This window comes from Corythoichthys intestinalis, chromosome 7 (assembly GCF_030265065.1).
Source record: "Corythoichthys intestinalis isolate RoL2023-P3 chromosome 7, ASM3026506v1, whole genome shotgun sequence".
NCBI lineage: Eukaryota > Metazoa > Chordata > Actinopteri > Syngnathiformes > Syngnathidae > Corythoichthys > Corythoichthys intestinalis.
The window spans coordinates 46,097,071-46,119,072 of record NC_080401.1 but is presented as its reverse complement, the minus strand read 5'-3'; the positions used below and the strand labels follow the sequence as shown (position 1 = coordinate 46,119,072).

The following is a 22,002-nucleotide window of genomic DNA, read 5'->3' as shown; positions in this document are numbered from 1 at the left end:
ACCCTTGAGGCTGCTAAGAATGTGTACGTGTGTGTGTCCTTGCAAGAATTATCAACGAGTTTATTTCTACTAGCTGCAAATACACACTGCAAGGGTTGCGCACACATAAAAGCGGGAGGGTAGGGGTTGTCTAATGGGCGAGACGGGGGACCACCGGGATTAAGACCCCCTCCAACACAGACACAGCCGGAAGTTTTAGCCAAAAGGCTTGGAGCTGCACTGTTAATTCAAGTGGGCTTAAAAATGTCCCTAACACTCATGTGTATGTATTAGAGGAGTTCCAAAAAATCGATTATTACATGCATCGCGATTCGACGCGTGACGATTCGATTACGATTCAGAAAGGCTCAAAACGATGATTTTCCCTCATAACTTTATGACAGTCGCTCGTAGTGGAACGAAATACAAGACACGTCTGCTGCCCGGACACCTTTAACGGACGCAAACACGTTATAATAGATGCTGCCTGTAACTGATTTACTCTTTTTCAAAAGACTGGAAAATAAATTTGTGTATGAGACAGGCAGGACAGAAGCGCGTCGGGTCACGCTTCTGTGTCGATATTGCATTGTCTACTGTAGTAATGAAATTAGTATTTAACACTCTTAACTCATTTGCTCCCAGAAACGGATAAATACGTTCCATTTTTAAATGCTTCATTGTCCCAGAAACGTATTTATACGTCTTCTGCGTTTCTGTTTTTTTTCTTTTTTTTTTTTTTTTACAAGAAGCATTTATAGCTTGCGATCTGAGAAACAAAAAACAAGGCTCCAAACCCATTTTAAAGCAATAAAACTGGCCGCTGGAGGGCAGTAGCACATTTTGTAAGACCCGCAACCCGATTCAACAGCAGTGAACGGCCGGGCAGCACGTTCAGAGCGCTGGCGGCATGATGCCAGGCAGCGGACGGCCGAGCAAAAGTACCGAGAGGACGCCTGGGATGCCAGGCGCTGGACGACAGAGCAAAACGACTGGGACAACTAGTGCAGCGGGCTTGCCGAGCAAACCCCGCAGAGACTCAAAAATAATGATCTAATGAAATAATAATAATAATAAAAAATGATCTAAAATAATAATCTTTGAGAGACAAACAACGATGGGGGAAAAGTTTACATGGCTGACGCAGCGACAATGGCGTCATCTCAGCGACAATTGTCATCTCTCGGTAGTCACGTGTAAATAAATTGATACTTTGCTATCAAAAGCTCTATTTGTCTGGTTCTTTATGATATTTTGTAAAAGGAAAACATTCAGATGTTTGGGATGTAACTAATGCAAAAAATAGCTTTGTTAAAATCAAAGTTATGTTTGAAATGTATGCGTTTACAAAAAGCCCATTTTCTCCGTTTTTTTTCTTTAGAAATTGGAAAATTGCTCAAACTAAGCTATTTTCTGATGCTGATTTCGAAAGAACAGAAAAAGATATGAACTTACTTTTTTTTCTGCTGAAAGAAGAGAGTCTAATCTTTCTTTTGGTGGGTTCAGTGTAGGGTTGTTCCGATCATGTTTTTTTGCTCCCGATCCGATCCCGATTGTTTTAGTTTGAGTATCTGCCGATCCCGATATTTCCCGATCCGATTGCTTTTTTTGCTCCCGATTCAATTCCAATCATTCCCGATAATTTTTCCCAATCATATACATTTTGGCAACGCATTAAGAAAAAAATGAATACAACTCGGAAGAATATATACATTCAACATACATAAGTACTGTATTTGTTTATTATGACAATAAATCCTCAAGATGGCATTTAACATTATTAACATTCTTTCTGTGAGAGGGATCCACGGATAGAAAGACTTGTGACTTTGTATATTGTGACTAAATATTGCCATCTAGTGTATTTGTTGAGCTTTCAGTAAATGATACTGTAGCCCTACCCAAATGCATGATGGGAAGTGGAACTATGACTGTGCGTAGCTCTTCCAATTGATATATCTTCTCTGCGTTGGGAAATAACATAAGGTGTTAAGAAAAAGATCAATTGCTACCTTGCTTCCCCCAATTGCTTCCCATGATATTTCTAGTCGTGGGAAGAGGGATTGCAAGGCTTTAGCCAATTAAAAAAAGGCTTAAAGGCTGCCATAATTCACTCTACTCATTTTACGCTGCCTTTTATTTCTCTATATTGGTAAAACGGCGTCATTTCAGATTGAGCGCGACAATGCTTGAGTGGATCGTGCAGCGCATGCATTAATTGCGTTAAATATTTTAACGTGATACTTTTTTTTTTTTAATTATTTACCGCCGTTATCGGGATACATTTGATAACCCTATCTTAAGCCTAAACCTAAGACTCTGGATGAGTGTAACATATTATGTCTGCAACATTAAATAAAATTAGAAAACGATTTAATTAATATATATATATATATTTTTTTTTTTTAAAAAAGGCATGGCCGATATTTTTTTGCCGATTCCAATACTTTGAAAATGACGTGATCCGACATCTCTAGTTCAATGTTTATATAGCAATAGAACAGAATTTTCTGTGGGCCTTGCAAAATCAGTCAAAATCCAGAAAAACGGCCAGGAGCGAAGGGCCTTGCTCTGGTGAAAATGGCTGGGAGCGAATGAGTTAACGGACGCCCGCACATTATACTGGCTGCTGCCTGTAACAGATTTAATCTTTTTCAAAAGACTGGAAAATAAATTTGTGTATGAGACAGGCAGGACAGAAGCGCGCCGGGTCGCGCTTTTATTGCATTATCTACTGTAGTTATGTAATTGGTCATTCACACTCTTAATGATAACCTTGCACAAAAATATTACAGTGTATTGCAATGACAGCTTTAAAATGCATGTCAAAATGTTGGATTAAAAAAAAAAAAAAACACTCCCCCACCCCCTATTAACTCGTGTGCTTCCACTGACGGCGACTGAAAACAAAATCTTTATTTGTTCAACCCGTAGCCCGAGCGCATTCCGTCTCGCTATCCTTCAACTTTGGCACTTTTCCCCCTCTACTCCACAGGCATGCCACAAGCAGCTTTGTTGAAGCTGCATTAGGATTAATCAAGAAAAAAAAGCCAACAATATGCCAAATGCTATCAAGTGGGTCAGTCATCAAAAGAGGCTTTTTCCATCACCACTGCTATTAATCCAATGAACTGTGCCCGTAACCTGCGTCTAGAGCGGATTACTACACTAAATTCATTGAGGGGGGGTGGGGGCGAAGAGGATTGTAGTCTTGAGTGATTCCATCCATGATGACACAACATCTTTTGGAATAGACTTGTCAGATTGAAATTTTCCATCTTGAGTGATAATTTCAATAAAAAGATGCTATCTGAAACTCAGGAATAATTGTGCAACAAAGCTAATGAATTCGCTCTGACACTTCCTGATTAATTTAAAGTCAAGAGTAGTAAAACTCCCATCTCATGCAACTTAACATTCACGTGACTTTCGAAGCATTTCTTCACCTGTAAATGTCGGTCAAAATGCCAGATTTTTATAAAAAGCTAGCATAATGATGCCAAAGCATGCCTGTATGATACAAAAATCGAATCGAATGTCACGCTTGCAGCTCATCTACAAATATGTGTGACAAGAGAGGTGGCAGCACAACGCACAAGCACTAACAGGTGCGTTGAGAGCCAATGACAGATTAGAATAGACTTCATTCCTCGCACTCATTTTTAATCCCGTGACTGAAAAATTCCAGTCAAGTAGGTGACATTTAGCTTGACCTTTAGTAAATACGCCTTTTTACTAATTAATGTAAGGATGAAACTGTTCACCAATACAATGGGAAACAATTTTGGATGCTTCGTAATACAGCTAAAAATTTTAATTAGCATTCATTTTAACTCATTGGCTCCCCAAAACGTACAAATACTAGAGCTGGGAATCTTTGGGCACCTAACGATTCGATTACGATTCAGAGGCTCCGATTCGATTAAAAAACGATTATTGATGCACCCCCCCTCCTTTTTTTTTTTTTTTTTTTTTTTTAAATGTTTTGTACATTAGTTCCAAAATTGTTCAAAAAATACTCTCAGGCTAAACCAAACAACTATTTCAGTATCAAGTTAACATATAGCAGTAAAAAAATTATCCAAAAATAACAGTAAATATAAATCTCCAGTCCCCATTCTGTATCAGCAGCTTTAAACTACATTCAATTAATTTAATGTTCTGAATCAACCGTTAAAGTTGTTAAAATTGCTCCCGTTATTCCATAATTTCCCTTTTGTCTACTTTCGACACGTGAGTTTTAAAACTATTTTAAAGATAGATTCAAGTCAATATTTTACCGATTTAGAAGTATTTTAGATAAAAAGTTAATTAGGTTTGCTTGGAAGGTTTGCTACAACAGCCTTGCAGGGAAGTCTACTGCTTTAAGATGGCGGCCGTTTACGAACGCCCGCATCTAGCTTTTTGTAGATGTGCTGCTAATGCTACAAAATCTATATTGCATTTAGTCCTATATAAATGATATCTACCGTAACATTATGTGGATGTACTTTGTAGCAGCTTTTCGGCAGCAGTCAGGTATGTTGTTGTGTTTTTTTATCTCGTGGCATGAGTTGAGCTAGAGCCGTGAGTTGAGCATTAGCATTACCTGAGGGGCCGGGTAATGAGAAGCATGATGTTTAGCTACTCTCGCTCCGAAACTCATTGTCCCGAAGACCGCGCGGCGCGCTGAGTGTTTTGTACTTCCGCTTTACTTGGCATATTTCAATAATCGGAATTTGGATGTTTGTGAATCGTTCTCGAATCTTCCACGGCCGAATCGCGAATAATCTAAGAATCGGAAATTTTGCACACCTCTAATAAATACGTTGTATTTTTAATTGTTTCAGTGTCCCAAAGACGTCTTTTACGTTTATTTTATTATTATTTTTTTTCAAAAAAGACATGTCTGGGTTCTGATTCAATTTAGCTCCAAAGCAAAAAGCAGAAAATCCATTTTAAAGCAATAAAACTGGCCATTGGAGGGCAGTAGCGCATTTGGTAAGACCAGTAACCCGATTCAACGGCAACGAACGGCCAAGCCGCACGGCCGGGCGCCGGAAGACGACCGAATGGATGCCAGGTGGCGGACGACCGAGCAGAACAACCAGTAGGATGGCCGGGATGCCAGGCGCTGGACGACCGAGCAGAACGACCTGGACCACTAGTGCAGCGGACGATGCCTTTGAGTCCGTGTTACTCGCGAGCAGAGTCCACAGAGACTCAAAAAAATTCATATTTTTGAGACAGTCGGCGATGAGGGAAAAATTTAACTGGCTGTCGCGGTCAGAACAGTGTCATCTCTCAGTTAGTTATGTGTAAATAAATTGCTACTTTGCTATCAAAAGCTCTATTTGTCTTGTTGTTTATCTTATTTTGTAAAACGAAAACATTATTCAGATGTTTGGGATGTAACTAAAGCAATAAATAGCTGTGTATAAGTCAAAGTTATGTTTGAAATGTATGCTTTCACAAAAAGCTCAAGTTCTCCGTTTTTTCATCAGAAATTGGTAAATTGCTCAAACTAAGCTATTTTCTAATGTTGATTTATGTAGAATTGAAAAAGATATGAACTTACTTTTTTTCTGCTGAAAGAAGAGAGTCTAATCTTTCTTTTGGTTGGTTCTATGTTCATATAGCAATAGAACAGAATTTTCTGTGGGCCTTGCAAAATCAGTCAAAATCCAGTAAAACGGCCAGGAGCAGAGGGCCTTGCTCCGGTGAAAATGGCTGGGAGGGAATGAGTTAATTACTCTATCTCAGGGTTCACTAAATCCGGACCTCGGTGCCACTTTTCCTGTCGTGTTTTCCATGTCTCCCTCCTCCAACACACCTGAATCAAAATAATCAGGATCATTATCAGGCTTCTGGAGAGCTTGCGTCATTTGATTCAGGTACGTTAGGGGAGAGAGACGTGGAAAACACTACAGGAAAAGCGGCACCGAGGTCCGGATTTAGTGAACCCTGCTCTATCTTATTCCATTCAATATTAGGCTGTAGACCACAGGTGTCAAACCGATTCCAGAAAGGGCCAAGTGGGTGCTGGATTTTGTTCCAACCGATACCTTGCAGAGAGTTTAACCAATGAACTTCCTACTGAAACAAGCAGCACCTGACAAAGTTTAACTGATTATACATGTAAAAGATCTGATTGGTGAAAAGGTGCCCTCTTCATTGATTGGAAAGCAAACCTGCAACTACTTGGCCCTTTCTGGACTCGGTTTGACACCTGTGCTGTAGACCATTATTGTACCTCACCACCAAAGGTTCTCCACACGCTCCTGCAGTTAGTTTTTTAATTTGACGTTAAAAATGGCAATAATCCAGGCCCTTTGACAAATGAATTTTTAGTGGTATTGATAGTGAACCATCCAATCACAACACTGGTCAGTTATAGTAAGATCCAGTGCAGGTCTGGTAGGATAGTACAACATTGGGACCATTTCCACCGCCAAGTTTTGGCGACTTGAGACCATGACGCTGAACTAAACATGCCCACTTGGAATCCACATCACTGCCTTCGGTTGAATGGCCAAAACAGAATCGTCATTCTCACCTGGCCTGACCTGATTGAAGTTTTTTTTTTTTTTCTTTCTTTTTTTTTTTTTTTTTTTTAACCAGTCGAGTTGCACCATCCTTTGACCAATGAAGATGTACAGATGTTCTTCCCAACGCTAGCCGCGCCATCTCTACAAAAGTTTGCCTTTGAAGAAATAAAAATGCCAAGTTATTATAACTATGTTGAAGCTACTTAATCCTTTTTGCTAATTGTTGCAACTGACTTTTGGCCACTCAGTTGTATTTAACGTTCTGTTGTTTTGTATCTAATGTACAGTATTGCAAGTGTAACTCACATGTGATTTGTGCGACCTTTTGGATTACACAAACGACAGACCGACAGAAGTCTGCACCATTGAAGACAATTTTTTTTTTTGCACATGGGACTTATTTTCCCCATTAGGTATTCAGACTAAACTGGCACATTTCTGGAGTGTAAGCCTAAGGTGGCATTCGTCTTGCAAGCCATTTGCATTTGTGTTGTGGCAATTGAAGTTCATGCTTTAGCCCACTGGTCCCCAACCACCGGGCCGGTACCGGTCTGTGGCGCATTTGCTACCGGGCCACAGAGAAATAATAATTTATTTACGACTGCAATCTGGCCTGTGCCTCTTGACACATCAAAATCCTTGTCTACTCTATACACTAATCGGAGCAGATTTGTATAGGTCGCCATCTAGTGGTTGGCCGCAATTACTAGGGTGTTTGCACACCTGTAGCAGCCCAGCATCAGTCAATGTAAACAGTAACTTTAGCGGCTGTTGGCGTGTGCTGCGGGCGGCGATGTCTTTAGACAGCTTTTTTACGGGGAAAATGCCACCTGCTGAGCCAGAAGAGGAGCCTACAACCATGTCCATTCTGCATAATATGTGGCTAAAAGCTAGCAAATCAGGCAAAAAAAGTGAATGCACTGAAAGCATCATACCTCAAGGCGAACCGTATTGTTAGAGCTAAGAAACCTTTCACGATTGGACTTGCGACCACTGATATTTGCCGACAAGTTTTAGGAGAGGCCGCTGTTAAAGGGATCCATGATCTTTTAGACAAGTCATTCTTAAAAGATAAATGTTAGTTTGAGTTATAATAATTTGTACTGGTGCATGATAATTATTGGTCCGATAATTATCGGTCTGATAATAGGAATTATGACGTCATCCCGATAATTCCAATAACATTTATAATAGGACCGATAATATGTACTGTTCTGGCTTTACAGTTTACACACTTGTATGGGAAATCAGCTGACCATTTGCGGAGCATTGCTCCCACCTGCTGGTCAGAATAATTCACTGCATCTATTTTTTGTTACAGTAGTTAGGGTCAATCACTTACACATTGCGGTGTCTAGCGGTAGCATTGACAGTCGTGAATGCTTTCTGTTTCGTTTCCGCCTCGGAAATATATGCAAGTATTTTATGTTTACTCTAACCTATGGATGTGAAAAATATGTTTACTTCTGTGGTGAAGGGTCATATGTACAGAACTCCATAAGTTGTGTTATAGAAGCCAGCCAATGCTTTCTTAGCTCAAGCTAGTGTGCAATGCTATACATTTAATAGTTGTGTATATAAGTGTATTTTGCAGTTTTTTTGTATATTGAGTATTGAATATGTGTATTTTTCTTTTGTACTTTCACAATATTAAGATGAGTGTCTTCCCATAAAAGCAAGAAAAGACCAAGCCTTGTGGTTTATGGAAGTGCATTCATTCTATACGGTGTTAACCAAATGAGAATTATCCATCCATTTTGTTCACAGGTGAGCTGTAGCCTGATTTCAGGGTCGGACATGTGGTACACCTTGGACTGGTTACTAGCCAATTGCTGGCAGTGGCGCCACCAGGAGGTGGCCAGGGTTGGCCACCCCGCTTGCCAGTATATCGTTACATTGTTGTAGCATCAGTTACGCATTTCATCCCGAATGAATGCATTTATCTTGTTTTGTTAAATGTACACCTTATGCCTAATATATACATAACACAATAAAAAAGAATTGTTGTGGAACTCAAAATGTTGACTGGACAGTTATGGACTATGAGCATTAAATCATTAGTAACATCAAATATTACACAATACACCAAAGTATATCAGTAGGCGTGTCTTTAAGTCTTTCTGATAGTTTTCCCCTGGCCTTTTAACTGCAATAATATAATGAAAACCAGAAATTATGGCTTTTAGTTTTGGTGTGCCACCCCAAGATTTTATTTGGCCCCATCTGGCCACCCCTATGAAAAATTTCTGGAGGCACTACTGATCCCTGGGCATTTACAGCCAAACAATTAAAAACAATTCAGAATCTTTAAATGAGGGTAACATGGGTGCATCTGGAATGAAAAAGTAAACAGCAGTATGAGACAGCACAAGAAAGCTCGGATAAGATTTTACCTCTGTACTGCAAAGCAGATGTGTGTTAACTTAACCAAATTACTGCCCAATTTCAAATTTATTACAGAAGATTAAAAAAAAAAAAAAAAGTATCATCCCACTTCCAATTAACTGGCCAACGTTAGATTGAACGCTAAGGGCTTAGTCGCTGTTACCATGGCGACGCAAGATTTCGGATCTCCAATTCTAAAATACATCCAATAAAAATGCTTTTTTTTTTTTTTTTTTTTTAAATCTACACTTGGTAAATGCAATGTTTGGATATTTTTCTTAAGATTTTTGGACTATTTTCAAAACAATATTGAGCATTGTTGAGAAAGCCAAAAAGCAAATCTCGCACATATTTAAAAGGAGACGTGCAAATAATTAAAAAAAATACTTACTGAGTGTCTTGATTGTGGAAACATCATGTCAGTCCCTTGTTGATGTCTTTTCCTTCTCGAGAAGAAAAATCCTTGTTGATATTTTTCCTTTGTGCCCCCCCAAAAAGCTTTCAAGTGGAGCTGTCCAGCGTCTCACTCCTAGCTAGTCAGCGAGACAAAACCACCCCCCGAAAACAAAAACACCCCCACACACTCTACTTCCAAGACAAAAATCTCAATTTTGACTTTGCTTTGCTCTTGAAGTCATTATTGGAGCAACCCAAGCAAGCCTCAAAGCTAAGCTAGCCGAACCCCCCTCCTAAAAAAGCTGTCACTCAAAAATTATTCATCGCTCGGGAAGACATTTGGAATGACGTTTTGCACTCGCTCTGTTACTTAAAAAAAAACGTACGAGCTAACAATAAAACCAAGTTGGGCAAGTTTGCTGTGTGCAAAATCTAAGAAAAAAAACAAAACAAAAAGACAAAATGTCTGCTCGTTAGTTCAATCCCGTTTTTACGTCCCAACTCGCGAGAGGAAAATATGCCACAAAATACAGCAGCGACTGTCAGTGCAACCAGATAGAAACTTTCTCGGTTAAAAAAAAAAATGTTTTTCTAAAAGTCGTCTAGTTCTCCTTGTTGTGGACGTGAAGTCAAGTCTTGCTTGTCTGTGTCTTCTACCGACGGTGATGAGCTGGTGTGTTGTGCAGGCTGGCAGCACGCCCCTCATAGAAATACACTGACTAGATGGCCCCGGAAGAGGGTGAAGAACAGCTCTATATAGCAAAGCTCTACATCAGCAAGACGCTTTTGCGCCTGTCTGAGCCGATGGCGCCACTTAGTGGCTGTAATGCAGTCCAGTAAAAATAATAGTAATAATGTAATAAATAAATTAGGGCTGTCAAACGATTTAAAAATTTTCATCGAGTTAATCACAGCTTAAAAATGAATTAATCGTAATTAATCACAGTTCAAACCATCTCTAAAATATGCCAATATGCTAGGGTGACCAAACGTCCTCTTTTTCCCGGACAAGTCCTACTTTCACGTAGTATCCTCGTGGTCCGGGCGGGTTTTATAAATTCATGAAAATGTCCGTTTTTTATGATTTTTCACGGGACCAATTTGAAGAGAATCCCTCTGGCCGCTGGGTGGCAGCACCTGCCTGCGATGACATGGCTCCTAGTAGAAGGGAGGGAAGTAGTAGTTCTTCTTGTTTTTGTTGGCAGTTTACCCCTTTCATGAGGCATTACCGCCATCTACTGGGTTGACGATTTGGCCACAACGCCTGAAGTTTTTTTTAGATAAATACTAGGGCTGTCAAACGATTAAAATTTTTAATCGAGTTAATTACAGCTTAAAAATTAATTAATCGTAATTAATCGCAATTAATCGCAATTCAAACCATCTATAAAATATGCCATATTTTTCTGTAAATTATATATATATTCTGTAAAATAAATTGTTGAAATGGAAAGATAAGACACAAGATGGATATATACATTCAACACACGGTACATAAGGACTGTAGTGGGCATTTCACTCTACTGTCATTTAAATCCGTCTATGCTGTCCTCACTCCGAGGCGTCTACTTTTTCCAAAGCAAGACGCCTTAACAGACTTCTTCCTTTTTCATCTGATTTATTAATAAAATGGCCTCAAACCATTGTCCTCTTTAGACCGTTGTAAAACTACAAAAAAAAAGTACAACGTTAGCTTAGCATGCTATACAGGTTCACTACACATACACAAAAAGCGTCTCATACAAAAAATATAACATTTCGCTTACTAACATAATATGTACATTCTTTACAACAACCAAACTTACGGACAAATCTTGTCCAAGGATCATATAAGCACAACATTACAACGTAGGCGTCAGCCCGAGACGTCGTGCAGCCATATTGAACTGAAAACAGAAAACAATAAACCATGTCGCAAAGCGACCACAAGAGTTCGCTGTTAGACAGCACAAAAAGCCTTGCTGTAAAACTTACCAAAAGGCAGAATACTGTCTAAGCGGGACATGTGCATTAATTGCGTCAAATATTTTAAGGTGATTAATTTTAAAAATTAATTACCGCGCGTTAACGCGATAATTTTGACAGCCCTAATAAATACGTATATAATGGCAACTGTTGACTTCTGTCGGAGCTTTGACTGTAAAATCCCGTTTGGTGTCACATCGTTGCGCTGATGATGATTGTAAACCTTTATCGCAAAGTTTGATTTTTGCCTCAGCTAGCTATCAGTAAGCTAAACCGCGCTAGGCATTATGGGAAACGTAGTTTTTAACTGCTATGTTTGGAAACATGCTGGTTGAATAGTCTGTCAGTTTATTTCGGTTTTTGTTTGTGTGCAATCTAGAACATTGAATGAGAATATCAATTGAATGGGAATAACAATTTGTCAAGGACAATTGTCTTGATGGTAATTTATAAAAATGTTTAGTTGGCACATAGCCTACTGTGTTTATGTGTATTGACTGGATTACATTTCTATGGGTCTGCATTATATATTATACGTATATATATTATACGTATATATATATATGGCGGAAAACAGTTCCGCTCTGAGACCCTCAATTTGGCCAATTTTCAAAATTGTCCGAAATGCATGTGTGATACATCTTTGGAAAGCTTAAAATCTCAATTCTCTGGGGGAACAAAAATTTTGAACAGGAAGGCATTTAAAAAAAATTTTTTTTTTTAAACAGCAAAACCCTAATTGGAGGCGAGAGCACGCGAGAGCAGAATTAAAGACGCCACAATTTTAACAAGATATTATCACTTATTTACTTTGTTTCGATCCAAAAACTCCATGTAGCATGTATCACCGAGTGTCAAGACACAGCTGTGAATGGCCACAGCTGGATTTTATTAGGATTTTATGGGTGAAACATGGTATTATAACAAGGGCCGCGATGCAGAAATCGCAGACAACAAGGAGTGGTTGAGATTTTCTTTTTCATATAGTTACCCTTCTAAACGTTATTTTTCAAAATTTTTTTGTTAGGATCAATTATTTATCATCTAACATATCGGGGAAAATGCGACAGTAAAAAAAAAAAAAACAATTAAGTGATAGTTATGAGGTAGATATCCGTGACTTTTTTACAGACGCCAAATTTTTCATTGTGACGTAATTCGTTTAAAAGTTTGAAATATGCGAGTGAATAATTTTTTTAAAGTCGTTTTTTTTTTTTTTTTTTAACTAAAACCTAGACACCAATTAATGATTCAAAGCTAAAAATGACAGACATTTTGAAGAAGAAATATAAGTACTTACCTTCTTTTCATGGCTAGGTTGAAACAAGCGGTTGTGCGATGTCTGTAAAAGGGGGTTTTCAGGGTAAAACGGACAAATTAAAAATAGTTTGGAGGCTTAGTGCGCCATAAATGTGCTATGGCAGCATATAGACATTGTTCTATCAAACACAACAGTTCTTTTGGCTTAAAATACAGCAGTTTCTTTTCAAGAGGGGTGCAAGAGCAGAAACTGCTTTTTTAGTCTTGTCTGTGTTTTCCGCCACATATATATATATATATATATATATATTAGGGCTGTCAAAATTATCGCGTTAACGCACGGTAATTAATTTTTTTTATTAATCACGTTAAAATATTTGACGCAATTAACGCACATGTCCCGCTCAGACAGTATTCTGCCTTTTCATAAGTTTTACAGCAAGGCTTTTTGTGCTGTCTAACAGCGAACTCTTGTGGTCGCTTTGCGACATGGTTTATTGTTTTCATGCCAGTTCAATATGGCTGCAAGACGTCTCGGGCTGACACCTACGTTGTAATGTTGTGCTTATATGATCCTTGGACAAGAGTTGTCCGTAAGTACGGTTGTTGTAAAGAATGTACATATTATGTTAGTAAGCGAAATGTTTTTTGTATGAGACGCTTTTTGTTTATGTTAGTGAACCTGTATAGCGTGCTAAGCTAACGTTGTTGCTAATGCAATGCTTGTGTACTTTTTTTTTTGTAGTTTTACGACAGTCTAAAGAGGACAATAGTTTGAGGCCATTTTATTAATAAATCAGATGAAAAAGGAAGAAGTCTGATTATTAAGGCGTCGTTCACTAGCTGTCTAGCTTTGGAAAAAGTAGACGCTTCGGACTGAGGACAGCATAGACAGATTTAAATGACAGTGGAGTGAAATGCCCACTACAGTCCTTATGTACCGTATGTTGAATGTATATATCCATCTTGTGTCTTATCTTTCCATTCCAACAATTTATTTTACAGAATATATATATAATTTACAGAAAAATATGGCATAGTTTATAGATGGTTTCAATTGCGATTAATTACGCTTAATTAATTTTTAAGCTGTAATTAACTTGATTAAAAATTTTAATCGTTTGACAGCCCAAATATATATATATATATATATATATATATATATATATATATCCATCCATCCATCCATTATCTTCCGCTTATTCCGGGGTCGGGTCACGGGGGCAGCAGCTTTAGAAGGGAAGCCCAGACTTCCCTCTCCCCAGCCACTTCAGCCAGCTCCTTCGGCGGGATTCCAAGGCGTTCCCAGGCCAGCCAAGCGACATAGTCTGTCCAGCGTGTCCTGGGTCGACCCCGAGGCCTCCCGCCAGTGGGACATGCCTGGAACACCTCTCCAGGGAGGCGTCCAGGAGGCATCCGAACCAGATGCCCGAGCCACCTCAACTGGCTCCTCTCAACGTGGAGGAGTAGCGGCTCGACACCAAGCCCCTCCAAGATGACCGAGCTTCTCACCCGATCTCTATGGGAGAGCCCGGACACCCTGCGGAGGAAACTCATTTCGGCCGCTTGTATCCGGGATCTTGTTCTTTCGGTCACAACCCACAGCTCGTGACCATAGGTGAGGGTAGGAACGTAGATCGACCGGTAAATCGGTATATATATATATATATATATGTATTTTTTTAAAGTCATTATTTATTTATTTACTTTTCAAACTGCATTTTTCCATCCAGAGTGAGGGGGCACACTTTAAATATATGAAAGTGATATAGGCAGTGAACTTCGAGTAAAAGTCAAGTATCTTGAGGCCGGGCTGAGTGTCCTCTTTTTTGGAAATCAAAATATGGTCACCCTACAATATGCCATATTTTTCTATAAATTATTGTTGGAATGGAAAGATAAGACACACGACTGATATATACATTCAACATACTGTACATAAGTACTGTATTTGTTTAACATTTAAACATTTGAACACTTAATTTTACATTGAAAAAGGGGTAGGACATTTGTGTCTGAGTCATTCAATCCCCCCCAAAATTTGCTTTAATCAAAAAAAAAAAAGAAATATTTTCAATCAAAGAAAAAAATCATTTGAAAAATAAAATTGCCCCATTTTTGTGTGTGTGTGTGTGTGTGCAAATTATATGCAAAGCAAATGACCGTCTAAGTTGCTAGTCACATTACCTGTTTGAAAAATAATTTTGACCCATCATAAAATTATATATTCATTTCATTCATTTTTGTTGCAGTTTTATTGCTTTACAACTTATATATATATATATATATATATATATATATATATATATATATATATATATATATATATATATATATATATATATATATATATATATATATATATATATATATATATATATATATATATATATATAGGAAAGTCAATTACATGCAATGACACTTTTCAGCCTCCAGAGGGGGGCCTGCCCCCCCTTAAAATCCGCTTATGCCTGCAGGTGGATTAAAAACCATTTTTGTTTCCAGTGGCTGTGAAGGATGAAAAGTGATAAGATAATGAATCCAAACCTCCTAAAACTACTGAAATGCAAAGAAAACAGTTTTGGCACAGTTATTTCTATAACACATACAAAACTGATTTTCATTCAAAATGGTATTTTTTCAATGATTTGCAAAATAAAAGTTAACAAAAACAGCAATAACCCCAACTTCCATCTCCTAATTTTTATTTTCCCCCACATTTCCTCACATACTAAATGCCAAATCTCAATTTTAACTACTTAAGAACATAGGATGTATATTAAAATTGAAATTAATGTAAACATTTACTTTTGATTTCTTTTTTTTGTTTTCAAATAATAAAGATATAAGTGCTATACTGTACATTCAGAAAAATAAGTACAAATGACTTATATTATGCAGAGTGAAATGGAATATATTTTGAAGATCGCGCATAGACTTTAAATCATAAGGAAATGAATAAGTAGCCTAACATAAATGAACAAATATAAGTCCAAAGTGCACATTGACAGCTAAGATGTTCTGAACCTCCCCATCAGAGCAAATAAAACTAAATATGATAAATAAGTCTCCTCAACTTTTTCCTAGCTCTTAAAGATTTGATCCATTTTCTGTTGCATTGCCCTTTTTTTGTTGCATCAATTCAACAAACTTTTTTTTTTTTGCTGTTCCAGAAAACATGCACATTTGAACCAATCAGAGCTAACTATCTCTGTTGACCACTTGTCAGTATGTCAGGCAATTGAACAGATAAATGAGTCCAGGCATTTTGCTTTGCTGCTTGCATTCGCAAATTGACGTGACTCATCATCGTCACACTCAAATGACTGCAGCAGCTGGGGAAACCTCCATGCCGTCCGTAGAATAAAATAAATAATAAATATTGGTGGAAACGGATTATGCTACAGAAGCACTTTATTATGCTTGTTGTTAACACTTTTGTATTTAAATCTGATGTTAGTAGGTAAATAGTTTTCTTCTTGGAAATGAAATGCATTTGTGGCAGCTTAGCATTTTTTTTTTTTTACATACCGTTTTGACAGTTGCAATCATATTTTTCCAAATCAAAGCAGAGTATACCGGACCAGCATTCAGGCCCTGAATCTTATACCGGAACTGCGTTCCTGCGCTGAATCTTATACTGGAACTGCGTTCCTGACCGTTCTGGCCCACTTTCACCCCTGCCGCTAGGTAAAAAAAAACAATAATATCTGACTGCGGCCGTTAGCTGCTACAAACAGCGTCCAGTTGCTACAGTGCCTTGCAAAAGTATTCGGCCCCCTTGAACCTTGCAACCTTTCACCACATTTCAGGCTTCAAACATAAAGATATAAAATTTTAATTTTTTGTCAAGAATCAACAACAAGTGGGACACAATCGTGAAGTGGAACAAAATTTATTGGATAATTTAAACTTTTTTAACAAATAAAAAACTGAAAAGTGGGGCGTGCAATATTATTCGACCCCCTTGCGTTAATACTTTGTAGCGCCACCTTTTGCTCCAGTTACAGCTGCAAGTCGCTTGGGGTATGTTTCTATCAGTTTTGCACATCGAGAGACTGACATTCTTGCCCATTCTCCCTTGCAAAACAGCTCGAGCTCAGTGAGGTTGGATGGAGAGTGTTTGTGAACAGCAGTCTTCAGCTCTTTCCACAGATTCTCAATTGGATTCATGTCTGGACTTTGACTTGGCCATTCTAACACCTGGATACGTTTATTTTTGAACCATTCCATTGTAGATTTGGCTTTATGTTTTGGATCACTGTCCTGTTGGAAGATAAATCTCCGTCCCAGTCTCAGGTCTTGTGCAGCTACCAAAAGGTTTTCTTCCAGAATGTTCCTGAATTTGGCTGCATCCATCTTCCCGTCAATTTTAACCATCTTTCCTGTCCCTGCTGAAGAAAAGCAGGCCCAAACCATGATGCTGCCACCACCATGTTTGACAGTGGGGATGGTGTGTTCAGGGTGATGAGCTGTGTTGCTTTTACGCCAAACATATCGTTTTGCATTGTGGCCAAAAAGTTCAATTTTGGTTTCATCTGACCAGAGCACCTTCTTCCACATGTTTGGTGTGTCTCCCAGGTGGCTTGTGGCAAACTTTAAACGAGACTTTTTATGGATATCTCTGAGAAATGGCTTTCTTCTTGCCACTCTTCCATAAAGGCCAGATTTGTGCAGTGTACGACTGATTGTTGTCTTATGGACAGACTCTCCCACCTCAGCTGTAGATCTCTGCAGTTCATCCAGAGTGATCATGGGCCTCTTGGCTGCATCTCTGATCAGTTTTCTCCTTGTTTGAGAAGAAAGTTTGTAAGGACGGCCGGGTCTTGGTAGATTTGCAGTGGTCTGATGCTCCTTCCATTTCAATATGATGGCTTGCACTGTGCTCCTTGAGATGTTTAAAGCTTGGGAAATCTTTTTGTATCCAAATCCGGCTTTAAACTTCTCCACAACAGTATCTCGGACCTGCCTGGTGTGTTCCTTGGTTTTCATAATGCTCTCTGCACTTTAAACAGAACCCTGGGACTATCACAGAGCAGGTGCATTTATACGGAGACTTGATTACACACATTTGGATTCTATTTATCATTATCGGTCATTTAGGACAACACTGGATCATTCAGAGATCCTCACTGAACTTCTGGAGTGAGTTTGCTGCACTGAAAGTAAAGGGGCCGAATAATATTGCACGCCCCACTTTTCAGTTTTTTATTTGTTAAAAAAGTTTAAATTATCCAATAAATGTTGTTCCACTTCACGATTGTGTCCCACTTGTTGTTGATTCTTGACAAAAAAATTAAATTTCATAGCTTTATGTTTGAAGCCTGAAATGTGGCGAAAGGTTGCAAGATTCAAGGGGGCCGAATACTTTTGCAAGGCACTGTAGTTGCTACAAACATACGGCTATGGTAGATATGACATATATCTAGACTAGATGTGAAATGACACTTTCCCGCGCTAGTAAACAGGCGCCATCTTAAAGCAGTAGACTTGTCTAGATGCTGAGGAGAAGTTGAGGAGATCACTAACGCTATTGATAACAAATTACACTCAGTTGGAATATTCATTGATCTTAAGAAAGCATTTGACACCATTAATCATGACATTTTAATCAATAAACTTGAAAAGTATGGGATCAGGGGAGTGGCACTACACTGGGTGAAGAGTTATTTAAGTAACAGAAAACAATTTGTGAAGTTGGGTGACTACTCATCATCATGCTTGGACGTTGCTTGTGGTGTCCCCCAGGGTTCAGTGTTAGGTCCAAAACTGTTTATTCTTTATATAAATGATGTATGCAAAGTTTCAAGAATACTAAAATTAGTTTTATTTGCAGATGACACAAGTATCTTTTGTTCTGGGGGGGATTTACATGAGCTCCTGGGTAGGGTTTCTGATGAAATTTGTAAATTAAAAACATGGTTTGACAGAAACAAATGATCATTAAACTTAAGTAAAACAAAATTCATGTTATTTAGCAGATGCAATAAAAACAGTGAAGTACAAATACAGATAGATGGGGTAAATATTGAAAGGGTCTATGAAAACAAGTTTCTTGGGGTAGTTATTGATGAGAAGATTAACTGGAAAGCTCATATTAAACATATAGAAAGTAAATTATCAAGAAGCATTTCAGTCCTGAGTAAAGCAAAACAGTCTTGACCATAAATCACTCCACATACTTTACTGTTCTTTAATCCTGCCATATTTACACTACTGTGCAGAAGTCTGGGGTAATACGTATAAATGTACAATAAATTCACGATCCATTTTACAAAAAAGGAGCCATAAGAATAGTAAATAACGCTGGTTATAGGGATCATACAAATAGATTATTTTTAAATTCCGGAACATTAAAATTCATGGACTTGGTTCATTTTCAAACAGCTCAGCTAATGGCTTCACACAGGTCACTTCCTGGCAATATACAGAAATTATTTTTTAACAGAGAAGGACAATACAGTTTGAGGGGGAAGCTTCACTTACAGCATCAGAGGGTACGAACTACATGAAAAAGTTTTTGTGTTTCAGTTTGTGGAGTGAAGCTGTGGAATAAACTAGATGAGGGGCTCAAGCAATGTCCAAGCATGACCCAGTTTAGGAAGTGGTACAAGCACATGGTTTTCACTGGGTATAGGGATGAGGAAGGGGTTAAATTATAGGGGGTTTTCACATAACTGTTATTGGCTAAGTCCTGTTTATTTTTGTTTATCTTGCATCTTATGTATATGGTTATTTAGTTTATTTCATTGTTAATATGAGGACTAGTTACATAGGGCGGAGAGACATAATTAAGGAATAGAAATGGGGGGTAGGTTTTAATAAGCAAATGCTTCATCCTACTCCTTTTTGGACACAATGAATAAATTCTGATCTTGTTTATTATTATCATTATTATTATTGTTTTAACTATTGGTTCTGTTATCTCGAGAATATCATTGGTTCTGTCTGATTTATAAAAAAAAAAAAAAATCATTTTGTTTTTCGTTTGTTTTGTCTATTATTTTAATTTTTTTCTCATGTCCAAATAAAGCATTCATTCATGCTCTGTTGTAACGAACCTAATTACTTTTTGTCTAGAATACCCCTAAATCGGCATAATCTTGAGTTGAATCTATCTTTAAATGATGAAACAGTTTTAAAACTTTCACATGTCAAAAGTAGACATGAGGGAAATTATGGAATAGCGGGCGCAATTTTAACAACTTTAACGGTTTATTCACAACATTAAATGACCTCCAAACATAGCAAAGGTTACTATGTTTTTGTTTTGTTTTTTGATAAAATGAAAAAAAAAAACATGAAAGGTAACACCAGTTACTTACTCAATACTCAAGTTACTTACATCATTAAATTAATTGAATGTAGTTTAAAGCTGCTGATTCAGAATGGGGACTTGAGTATTTTATTTACCGTTTTTAACCGGTCACTGGATACTAAAATAGTAGTTTGGTTTATTTAGCCTGAGAGGATTTTTGAACAATTTTGGAACAAATATACAAAACATGAAAAAAAAAATGGGGTGAGGGGGGCATCAATAATCGATTTATAATCGAATCGGAGTTTCTGAATTGTAATCGAATCGTTAGGTGCCCAAAGATTCCCACCTCTACACATAACATATGAGGTCAAATGTTGATAGCATTTACTACTGCAAAAGAACGGAATGTAAAGCGATTAAGAACACTGACTTCGCCTTTCCAACATTATTCAAAACAATTCTTAAAAAAATATATAGCATTATTATTATAGTAGCTATACTACTGTATATAATAGTATAATTATTCATTGCCAATCATATTTTTCATAAAGGGTGTCATTTTAAAGCTATTCTTAGTATAGAATCTGAATTCTGTGGTATTTACATATTATAGTATTCATTTTGAAGTATGTGGGATTAACTCCAGAAATCGTTATTTATATGAACGCGACGTGCTTTTATTTTGAAATGTACACCGGAAGTAAGTTCGCTACACCGCTAACAGCTTCACACTCCGCAAAAAAAAAAAAAGAACGTTTCGTACTTGCTTGTGGTGTCACTTATAGATTTTTTTTTAGAGATGTCCCGATCCCGATCGATCGGGTCCGATCACGTCATTTTCAAAGTATCGGAATCGGCAAAAAAATATCGGCCATGCCTTTTTTAAATATATATTTTTTTTAATTAAATTGTTTTCTAATTGTATTTAACGTTACAAACATAATATGTTACACTCATCCAGAGTCTTTAGTTTCGGCTTAAGGTAGGGTTATCAAATTTATCCCGATAACGGTGGTAATTAATTTTTAAAAAAATGTATCACGTTAAAATATTTAATGCAATTAATGCATGCGCTGCACGATCCACTCACGCATTGTCGCGCTCAATATGTAATGGCGCCGTTTTACCTATATAGAGAGATAAAAGGCAGCGTATATTGAGTAGAGTGCATTTTGGCAGCCTTTGATAGTCTTTTAAATCAGGGCTTTTGTTTAGCACTGCATATCCATAACTGTCTATATATTTCAATCTACTTGCTTTCTATTCCTCTTGTGCTTATCTCAATTGCCGATTTCAATTATTATTATTATTAGTTTCTGTTTGATTATTTATTTATTTTTATTCTATTTGTTATTAAATGCGATTTTTTATGTTTTTATGATTTTTATTTTATTTCCGATTTTGATTGTCTTGGTTTTTACGTTGTATTGATTTAAATGTGATTTTTATGATCTTCATGTGATGTAAAGCACTTTGAATTGCCTTGTGTTGAATTGTGCACTATAAATAAATTTGCCTTGCCTTGCCTTTGGAGCCTTTTTTAATTGGCTAAAGCCTTACAATCCCTCTCCCTATGATTAGAAATATCATGGGAAGCAATGTGGGGAAGCAAGGTAGCAACTGATCTTTTTCTTAACACCTTATGTTATTTCCCAACGCAGAGAAGATATATCAATTGGTAGCACTCCGCACAGTCATGGTTCCACTTCCCATCATGCATTTGGCCATGGCTACAGTATCATTTACTGAAAGCTCAACAAATACACTAGATGGCAATATTTAGTCACAATATACAAAGTCACAAGTCTTTCTATCCGTGGATCCCTCTCACAGAAAGAATGTTAATAATGTAAATGCCATCTTGAGGATTTATTGTCATAATAAACAAATACAGTACTTATGTACTTTATGTTGAATGCATATGTTCGTCCGAGTTTTATTCATTTTTTTCTTAATGCATTGCCAAAATGTATATGATCGGGAAAAATTATCGGGAATGATTGGATTGAATTGGGAGCAAAAAAAAAAAAAAGCAATCGGATCGGGAAATATCGGGATCGGCAGATACTCAAACTAAAACGATTGGGATCGGATCGGGAGCAAAAAAACATGATCGGAACAACCCTAATTTTATTTTATTTTTTTAACTCCAAATGCTGTAAACCAGCGATTTTTAATGTTTGAAGTGTCACCTTTTAACCACAAATTTGCGTTTTGGAGAAGAATGCC

At 37.5% G+C, this 22,002-nt stretch overlaps 1 protein-coding gene across 2 annotated transcripts in view; it reads right to left on the bottom strand.

Annotated features, from left to right (window-relative positions):
* Positions 1 to 10,002, bottom strand: part of tle5 (TLE family member 5, transcriptional modulator) — a 102,452-nt gene extending 92,450 nt beyond the window's left edge. For both annotated transcript variants that reach the window (XM_057840499.1, XM_057840498.1), the window contains exon 1: positions 9,283 to 10,002. In XM_057840499.1, coding sequence (XP_057696482.1) covers positions 9,283 to 9,309 — 27 coding nt within the window. In that variant the 5' untranslated portion in view covers positions 9,310 to 10,002. The remainder of the gene's footprint in view (positions 1 to 9,282) is intronic.
* Positions 10,003 to 22,002: the final 12,000 nt, after the last annotated feature.